Source organism: Pelophylax lessonae (assembly GCF_965119305.1).
Source record: "Pelophylax lessonae genome assembly, chromosome: 4".
NCBI classification, from domain to species: domain Eukaryota; kingdom Metazoa; phylum Chordata; class Amphibia; order Anura; family Ranidae; genus Pelophylax; species Pelophylax lessonae.
In genome coordinates this window covers 659742380-659752987 of record NC_138771.1, presented here as the reverse complement: position 1 = coordinate 659752987, position 10608 = coordinate 659742380, and the positions used below count along the sequence as shown (strand labels likewise).

Sequence of the window (10608 nt, the reverse complement as noted above, 5' to 3'; positions counted from 1 at the left end):
GACCGGTCCGGTGGTGAGTTATGGAAAAAGATAACAGTTAATATAATATTTTCTAAATTTATATTTATATAAAATAATGGATGTGGGGGGCCTTTTGGTGACCGTAATTTTTTTTTTTGGGGTCGGGGGGGGGGGGGGGTAGGGCAGCATTTCATTCTTAGTCCCAGGCAGCACAATGTACTAGGCCAGCCCTGGGTATAATCCTCCTGGATGCACAAAGTAGTTGTGATGATATGTACGGTTTTACTAACACATGTCAAAGTTGAAAAATTGTGCTTAGGCATTAACCACTTGCCGACTGCCGCACGACTATATACTGCGGCAGTCAGCCTCTCCTGGGCAAAGTGACGTATGGGTACGTCACTCGCCCACGAGTCTGTAAAGGGCGAGCGCCCGCCGCCAGCGCACTCCTGCCCCCGCTCGTTCCCTGCCTTTCCCACGCGAGTGACCGACGGCTCTGATGTCTGCCGGGTCACACTCGATCTCGCTCAGGAGAGGGAGAAAGACAGATGGCTGATGTAAACACAGCCGTCTGTCATTCTCCCTTAGATCATCACAGAGGCTATGCGATCCTGCTATGTAGGATCGTACGTCTCTGTGATGATCTAACAAGCCACGCCCCCTGACAGTTAGAACCACGCCCCTAGGGACACACTTAACCCCTTGATCATCAATAAAGTTAACCCCTTCCCTGCCAGTGTCATTATTACAGTAACAGTGCATATTTATAGCACTGATTACTGCAGTAATGTCACTGGTACCCCCAAAAGTGTCAAAAATGTCAGTCAGGGGTCCGATCTGTCCGCCGCAATGTCGCAGTCCCACAAATAAAAATCGCTGATCGCCGCCATTACTAGTTAAAAAAAAACAATAAAAATGACAGAAATCTTTCCCTTAGTTAGTAGACATATGCCGGTTTTCGGTAATTCGATATATCGCGGTATTGCATAGCCACGGTATTGTTATTGTGGCATTTTTTTTTTGTAAATCAATTTTTATTGAAAAGATAGGAAAATAGTAACAATACATGCAAACATGGTAAACAGTGGTACATTCTTATATGAGTATGAACGATACCAACAAGTAATAATTATTGTAGAAATGCCGGTTGCATACACAATCAAAGAAATACAGTGCAAAGAGCACACTACTTGCACTCAATCAAAACCAAAACCAAACTTGAGATAGGGATTGGCGCAGAATGTTGCGGAAGACGAGCTCCCACCCCCATTGGGTACACACTGTGGGAGCACCGTCTCCATTCTCTTATTTTCTCAGACACAGGGTCGCCACTACCTGTGTATGACTCCCCACCACAATTGCTGTGGAGGTGCCAACATCTTGTAGTTACTAAGAATGACCAAACAAACTATGAACATGGTATGGGGTAAAAGGAGGGAAGGGGCAGAGGGGGGAGGGGAATGTGCCACCAGTGCTATGAACATACAGCTGATAAAAGTATGCTAGCGTGTCATATCATGAGAGGAGATTACACAATTAGTCAGGAGGTTGATCAGTCCAAGATTTCCACTGTTTCTTGAAAACATCTGCCTTCCTAAGTTTGAAGGCGAGCATTTTTTCCATTTCATACTGGAGGGTTACTCTATTCTTAATCTCTGCTAGGCATGGAGGGCTAGTGGTCCTCCATTTGGCTGCTATAGCTATTCTAGTAGCAAACAATATATGCGCCAATACCTTCCTGGGACCCGGGGGGAAGGAATCCAAACCAAGCCCCAGCAAGGCCAGCTCAGGTGTAGGGTTACAAGCCATTCCCAACAATTGGGAAGCCCACTTAAAAACTACCTTCCACATGGGTTGAACCACCGGACAGCTCCAGAATATATGTAATATATTACCTTGCATTTGACAATCCCGCCAGCAGAGGGAGGAGAGCTTCTTATCCATAGCGTGGAGTCTAGCTGGGGTCATGTAATAACGATGAAACAGTTTCTGGGAGTTGTCCCAGTGGTCCACACATGCCGAAGACGAGCGGCTGTACTGGAATGCCCTCACCCACTGAGAAATATGGAAGGATTGGCCCAACTCTGTTTCCCATTTTAGAATGGTAGAGGTTTTGCTTAAAGGGGGTTGGAAATTAAAATATCTATAGCAAAGTGAGATACCCTTAATATTGGAACGGGATTTAGCAACAAGGAATTCCCAAAGTCTTTTAGGTATAAGGTTAGTTTTTGAGGTGTGGACCTTATTGTATGCTGAGATCTGGAACTTCGTTAACATGTCGAGGGCCGATTGGGGTTGGATTAAATGCTCGGAGAAGTGAAAACCCCTCCTTCTCCATTGCAGAGTCGAAACTCCCGGGACGAGCAGGTCATACGCCGCTAGGGGGGTACTGAGTTGAACACATTCTTCGTCACAGAAGTTTAGACCAAGCAGATGGGTCCACGCCTGTAAAGTAGCTTGGATGGTAGGGTAAGGTTATTGTGGCATTTTTAAAATACCGAGTTTCTCTGTCAAGTCTGCCTGACTTGTGAATTGATACATTTCAGTGAGCTGGATGACTCATTCACTCACACAGCTAAGCCTTTCAGCATTAAGGCTGCATTCACATGTCAGCTTATAATCGCGGGCAGAACCGCCGCGGTTCCACCCGCGATTCGGAGATTTATTGCAAATCGCGGGACGCCTAGCGTTGCCCGTTGATTTGCAATAGCCCCCCAAACGCCGAGCGATGTTGCCGCGATTTACGCCCGCCGAATCGCGGCAACATCGCGCAAACAAAATCGCGGGACGCAATACGCTCCAAAAAAGTACAAGAGCTTCTTTGGAGCGTATTGCGTCCCGCGATTTTGTTTGCGCGATGTTGCCGCGATTCGGCGGGCGTAAATCGCGGCAACATCGCTCGGCGTTTGGGGGGCTATTGCAAATCAACGGGCAACGCTAGGCGTCCCGCGATTTGCAATAAATCTCCGAATCGCGGGCGGAATCGCGGGCGGAACCGCGGCGGTTCTGCCCGCGATTATAAGCTGACATGTGAATGCAGCCTTAGTCTCCGAGTAACTATAAACAAAAATGATTACATTGTATCTTTTCCTTCCCTCTGCCAGGGAGAAAGGAAGTTTAACCTCTTAAAGACTAGATCTTTTTCTGACACTTGTTGCTTGCAAGTTAAAATCAGTTTTTTTTTTTTGCTAGAAAAGTACTTAGAACCCCCAAACATTTTATATATTTTTTTAGCAGAGACCCTACAGAATAAAATGGCGATTGTTGTAATATTTATGTCCCACTGTATTTGCGCAGCAGTCTTTCAAACGCAATTAATAGACTTTAATGAATAAAAAAAAAAAAAAAACGTAACAGTAAAGTTATCCCAATTTTTTTTTTTTTTGTTACACAGAGAATCGTGATCTTTATTCCAAGCTAAAAAATCGTGATTCTCATTTTGGCCAGAATCGTGCAGCTCTAATATATATATACACACACGCATAGCAGCCCACATTACATTATTATATAGCCATCAAGCAGTGTCTGGCCTACCTGGTGATGACTGGTCCTGGCGCTCTGATCCGATGGCCTGGTCTTTAAAGGGGCAAATCCTTGCGATCCAGAAGTGGTTAAACCTGCAGGAGGACCGGTGTTTTTATCTATTAATGACTTTACTATTGCTTTAGGCCTGGTTCACATGTATGCGGGTTGGTGGTTCACATGTATGCGGGTTGGTGGTTCACATGTATGCGGGTTGGCGGTTCACATGTATGCGGGTTGGCGGCCCACATTTGCACAGGCATAGCAGCCCATTGATTTGAACGGGCTGCTATGCCCTCATTTTCCGCAGAAAAAAGGTGCATGCAGCATTTTTTTAAAATTCAGTGGCCTTGAAATCCATCCTGCTTTTGCACCATGTGACTAACCTGCAGTTCCTGCTCTGGCAAGCTTTCTGCATTTTTTTGTATACGTGGGCACGGCATTTAAAAACAGTTTGCGTGTGCAGCAACGGCAGGTAAGTCGCATGGTGCAAAAGAAGGATGGATTTCATGGCCACTGCATTTTTTTAAATTCTGCATGCACCTTTTTTCAGCTGAAAACGCAGGCATAGCAGCTCAAGCCCATTCACATCAATGGGCTGCTATGCCTGTGCAAATGTGGGCCCCCAACCCGCATACATGTGAACCAGGCCTAAAGCAATAGTAAAGTCATTAATAGATAAAAACACCGGTCCTCCTGCAGGTTTAACCAATTAATGACTTTACTATTGCTTTAGGCCTGGTTCACATGTATGCGGGTTGGGGGCCCACATTTGCACAGGCATAGCAGCCCATTGATGTGAATGGGCTTGAGCTGCTATGCCTGCGTTTTCAGCTGAAAAAAGGTGCATGCAGAATTAAAAAAAATGCAGTGGCCATGAAATCCATCCTTCTTTTGCACCATGCGACTTACCTGCCGTTGCTGCACACGCAAACTGTTTTTAAATGCCGTGCCCACGTATACAAAAAATGCAGAAAGCTTGCCAGAGCAGGAACTGCAGGTTAGTCGCATGGTGAAAAAGCAGGATGGATTTCAAGGCCACTGAATTTTAAAAAAATGCTGCATGCACCTTTTTTCTGCGGAAAATGAGGGAATAGCAGCCCGTTCAAATCAATGGGCTGCTATGCCTGTGCAAATGTGGGCCGCCAACCCGCATACATGTGAACCGCCAACCCGCATACATGTGAACCGCCAACCCGCATACATGTGAACCAGGCCTAAAGCAATAGTAAAGTCATTTATAAACAACACCTCCTTCAGGTTTAACCACTTCTTGACCACAAGGATTTGCCCTCTTAATGACCAGGCCATCGGATCGGAGCCGAGCGCCAGGACCAGTTATCACCAGTTAGGCCAGACACTGCTTGATGGCTTATTTTAGGCCTGGTTCACAGAGTCTGTACTGACTGACTATATAATAATGTGGCAGAAGTTAGCCCATTGAATTAGATATTAGGTATTAAGGTACCTCATCCCTAGACAAATTCGGAAAGGTAGCAAAGTGTGGGGCCAGGATGGAATTTTAAGGGTACCGTTATATAACTAATAAGAGAGATATATCTAAAACGTATATAATTTTATTATATCACATAGAATGAGAAAGATACAAATACAAATACAAGGACATTACTGTTACAAGATAACATGAAACATCATCATAGTAACAACAGACTTAGTAAAATATCGTCAGAGATAATTTCCTTGAGATTGTGGACAGGACTCGTCAGAGGTCACAGTCAGTCTGGAGGTGCCAGAACTGGTGTGTGTCCCTCTAGTCGGTCCAAATACCACTACCCGACATGTTTCGCGGTAATACCGCTTCTTCAGGGGTACAAGGGATGTAACTTGATAAAAAGCCACTAAAGAATGACAAAAATAGATACATGATTATCATACATATATAAAAGCGTGTGTACATATACATGTTCGTTTTGCTGTTTCGAATATCGGTGTGTGTCAAGTATGGAGCAGTTGGCGATAAGCCCCTCCTACTTCTGACACTAGTCCGTCATTTATTCGATCACATGATAGACATTTTACTTACATGAGTATACAAGAAGAGTGATCTACACTGGCATGTAGGCCAAAGCATATATGTGATACTTCCAGTGGTGGAACTGATGGTTAATGGCAAACAGAGCATAGGCGTCGGTCACAAAAAATTGTCCCCCGGGCGGGCAAGGATGACCAATTGGCAAAAAAGCCTAGACAGTGGAAGATATAGAGAATGCTGGTATATAGAGTATTGTATTCATTTAAAGGCTGCAGAAATATATACTGCAGATTATATTGGTCACATTATTCAGATCATTAAATATGAATAGAAATTGGTGTTTGAAAAATTTAGAGATATAAATTGAAACGCCTCCAATCTTTATAGAGGGGGGGAAATGCTCACCAAAAATGACATCAATAGAGTATATGAAAACCTACCAGACTCTATGCCAGGGCTTGTGTGATGGTCAGACGATGGAGAAAGGGTGGAGAGAATATGCGATCAGAGAGGCACAGAAATGATATCGCAAATCAAGCGAGACATCACATCTCAGTCTCCAATTCAGCCAGTATCGCTCTGTAATGTGTTCAAAAAAGGAAAGTAGCAAATAAGCAAAAAAGGGGAGCTTGAACAGGCTAGTTCTAAACATGCTCTGAGTCCATACATGGTCACAGAATGCTCAGTAAGTGCAGCTTAATGCCCATACCTAAACTCCAAGGGGGAGGGTACGTGGCTGAATTCAGAATGTGCAAGGTAAAAAAGATAGTAGATGATAAAGAGGCTGAAGCGTTGTTACCGTTTAATGATCCATATGTCGGAGCTCCATCGTCTGCACACTAGCTGGCTACCGTACCTGTCTTAAATAGATCATCAACTCCGCCGTCACACACAGGCGACGCGCGCCTCGGTGACGTCACGGAGTCAGATGTACAACAGCGCACGCGCGTCGGTAGACGCGGCGCGCAGCTGTCAAAGACACAGAGGGCCGTCCCTCCGTAGGTTGCCACGCAACCTGGGACGCCAAGGAGCAACACTGAACGGGTGCAGATGGAATGGCGTGAGGAAACGGATTACTCCGTGTAGACAAAGGGACTGTGTGTAATCAATGCACATCAAGAACCTCTGTACATCTCCTGCCCGCCCGTGGGACATCACAGATGACCGAAATAGCCTGCGCCGAACGGTCCACGCCACCAATGGGAGATCAGATGCCTAAATTGGAATGCATACCAATGTGTACATGGTTACATATATATATACAAGGTTATTTGCACATATCAATACAAGAATGTTACTTTTACCATTTGTTAACACATTGTGTAGCCACCCACAACGTAATAGCAAAAACACCTATATTAGTTGAAAACTGCCATTAGCCGCCTGTCTATGGAAATACCTCTCAACAGAAAAAAACGGCTATGGCCGACAAAGTAAGTACCCTGAGGGGTTGGTGTATGAGAAAAAGCCATGAAGGAAAGAATAGAAGGTGGGGAAAGGGGGGGAGGGGGAGGGGAATGGGGATGGGAGAGAAAGAGGAAAAACACAATAGAGGAGCAAAAATCTAATAGAGTAAAAAAGACGACAATAATATGGATCCAACGAGAAAAAAGGGGGGGGGGGGCATCAAATAGGTTCTATATACTATAATTTATAAAAAAGCTTTGAAAGTATGCATTTCGTTGAGACCCGGGGGATCGAGAGCATTAAGTCTCTCGATCCAGAGAGTCTCGGCCTGTAAGATCCGTTTGTCCCAGTCACCCCCTCTTGGGTCTGGGTGTATGACTTCAAGGACTTGAAATGATACCACAGTATTATTAAATTTATGGTGTAGACCAATATGTCTGGTCACTGGTGTTAAAATTTTACCATTGCCAGAACAGTAGATATGGTCCCGTATCCGGAGACCAAATTCACGGATGGTTTTGCCTACGTAAAAGGCCTTGCATTTGCATGTCATTAAATAAATGACGCCTTGCGTAGTGCAGTCAGTATATGTCCGTAATCTGTGTCTATCCCCATTGGGAAGAAGGGTGATGGGGCCCTCCTGGACCCAAGGGCATCGAGCACAACTCCCACATCTGTATGTACCTTTAGGGCCGAATGTAGTTGTTTGTTTGGTCTCCCTATAATGGCTAGAAGTTAGCCGATCTCTTATTGAGGTTGCCCGTCTATATACTAATTCCGGTCGATCTTTAACATATTTCGATAAAATGGGATGGTCTGCTAGTAGATGCCAGTGTTTGTTAACAATAGTTCTGAATTGTATGGAGTTGTCAGAAAAAGTAGTGATTAATCTCACCGTGGACGTTTCTTTTAACGTTTTGTGTTTGTATAATAGGTCAGTTCTCGATTGGCTTTTTACCCTGTTATATGCTTTTCTTAGTGTGGTTTTTGAGTATCCACGTATTAGTAAGCATTTCTGCAATTTATCTGCTTCAATTTCGAAGTCTAAATCTTCAGTACAGTTCCTGCGTACTCGCAGGTACTGTGCATAGGGGATGCTTCTTATCAATGTACTCGGATGCGCACGTGTGGCATGTAACAGGGTATTGCCTGCATTCGGTTTTCTATATAGACTGGTAGTTATTCTACCTGAATCGGATAGCCGGATTTCAATGTCTAGAAATGGAATCATCACTGAACTGAAATTATATGTAAATTTCAAATTAAAGTGATTGTTGTTAAATTCTTCTAACATTGTTTTGAGCGGTGTTTGCGGGCCAGTCCATATTAGGAATAGATCGTCGATGTATCTGAACCAGCACAACACATGCGGAAAATATTCAGCATATGCGTCGCTGGAAAAGATCCATCGTTCCCAATGACCTAAATAAAGATTTGCATAGGAGGGGGCGCAGCATGTGCCCATAGCTACACCTTGTAGCTGTAAAAACGTATCCTCCATAAAGGTAAAGAAATTTCTTGTGAGAATGAATCTTAGCAAAGCTAAGACAAAATTATTGCGGGGCCATAATGAATGGTCAAGTTCTTTCAAAAAAAGTGCAGTGGATGCTATTCCTTGTTCATGAGGAATACTGGAGTAGAGTGCTTCTATATCTACAGAGACCAAAAGGGCCTCTGGTGGTACTTCCATGTCGTCTATATGTTTCAGTAAATCAGATGTATCTAAGATAAATGACGGTAGGGAACGTACGTGTGGAGTTAAGATTGAGTCAACATATCTGCTAGCTTGCTCCGTCAGGGACCCTATCCCCGATACGATCGGACGACCAGGGGGGTGTATAGGATTTTTGTGGATCTTAGGGAGGGTATAAAATGTAGGGGTTCTGGGGTGTTTATTTTGCAAATACTCATATATGTCTTTATCAATGATACCAGATACCTGTAGACAAAGATCCCTATATTCACGAACATAGGTATCAATGTGTGTGGAATCAATTCGTTTATAACAACACTTGTTATTTAGAATTTCCAAACACATGTGCTGGTATTGGGAATGGGATAGAATCACGATGTTCCCTCCTTTATCTGAGGGTTTGATGACTAACTGAGGATTGTTTTGTAGATCCTGTAATGCTCGACGTTGTCTATCAGTAAGATTTTGATGCGTTGGAGACCAGTGTGTCTGTTTCAGTTCTCTAATCATCTGGTTGACAAACGCCCAAACATTTGGACATGTCATGATATCTGGGAATTTTTTGGATTTTGGTTTAAATATCTTGTTAGTCTCAGTATTTGGAATTGCTTCCCTTTCCTGAGACATACTAGTGGGATCATTTGTGGGGTTACTTTCTTCGTAAAGGAGCATCAGGTCACGTAGTATAATAATGTGCATAAGTGAACCAAAGCCCCTAAATTCAGCAATGAAATTGAAGTGAGGTGGAAATTTAATAATTTAAATTTAATAATAGAATACCGTGATAATACCGTATACCGTGGCAAAACCTTAATCAATTAATCGCAGCATGAAAATCTGATACCGTCACAAGCCTATTAGTTAGTAAACGCAATAACTTTTGCGCAAACCAATCAAAATACGCTTATTGCGATTTTTTTTAACAAAAATATGTAGCAGAAAACAAATTGGCCAAAAATGTTAAAAAATTTAATTTTTACATTTTTATGTTTTGAGAATTTCATATAAAAAAATTAGAAAAATATTGTTATTTTTTCAAAATTGTCGCTCTTTTTTTGTTTATAGCGCAAAAAGTAAAAATCGCACAGGTGATCAAATACCACCAAAAGAAAGCTCTATTTGTGGGGAAAAAAGGACGTCAATTTCGTTTGGGTACCGCGCGACCGCGCAATTGTCCGTTACAGTCACGCAGTGCCGAATCGCAAAATAGGGCCTGGTTTTTGAGCAGCCAAATCCTCCGGGGCTTAAGTGGTTAAGATTTATTTCACCCTTAGGTGCAAAGGGGTTCAAAATGTTGTTCTTGGTTTGTGGTGCTCAGATGCAATTTAGTTTCATTTTAAATATCCTGTTTATGAGTGGGAAGACATTTCTGTGTAGTAATGATACATAGAAGATTACAGAACTCCGGGTACTTCCTCTTTTTTTTTTTCTGTAGCATTTTGAGTTCCTAAAATTAAAACACAGAATGTGTTACACCTACTTACATGACATTTATAAATAAAATAACGACAGACGTGACGCAGAATCGTGTTTGTCCGCGGCGTGCAATGAGAGGAACCGAACATCTGGAGATGAAGCCAGGTAGGTGGCAGATGTGACCATCGATGAATATTGAGGGAAGGGGGAAATCGGACAAATTAATATTTAATATTTTTTTACCTTTTGCGTAAGATTTACCCCCCTTCATGACCAGGCTGTTTTCTGATATAAGGCACTGCGTTACTTTAACTGACAATTGCGTCATGTAACACTGTGCAGATTTTTCCCCACATATAAATATTTATTTTGGTGGTATTCGATCATCTCGGCATTTTTTATCCTTTTTATTATATAAACAAAAAAAAGACCAACAATTTTGAAAAAAAAATTAAAAAATTAAATAATTAAAAATATAGCCGGACTGCGATATTGCGGTGGACAAATTGGACACTGACACTTTATGGGAACCAGTCATACTAATACATTTGTCAGACTAAAAATTTTGAAAAAAAAAAAAAAATCTATATATTTTTTCTTTTCTGCTATAAAACAT

The 10608-nt window shown here is 42.6% G+C and overlaps 1 protein-coding gene across 1 annotated transcript in view; it reads left to right on the top strand.

Annotated features, from left to right (window-relative positions):
• Positions 1 to 10102: 10102 nt before the first annotated feature.
• The window catches only part of LOC309554933 (asialoglycoprotein receptor 1-like), a 74402-nt gene continuing 73896 nt past the window's right edge, over positions 10103 to 10608 (top strand). Inside the window, exon 1 of the mRNA XM_082256671.1 lies at positions 10103 to 10157. Coding sequence (XP_082112797.1) covers positions 10124 to 10157 — 34 coding nt within the window. The 5' untranslated portion in view covers positions 10103 to 10123. The remainder of the gene's footprint in view (positions 10158 to 10608) is intronic.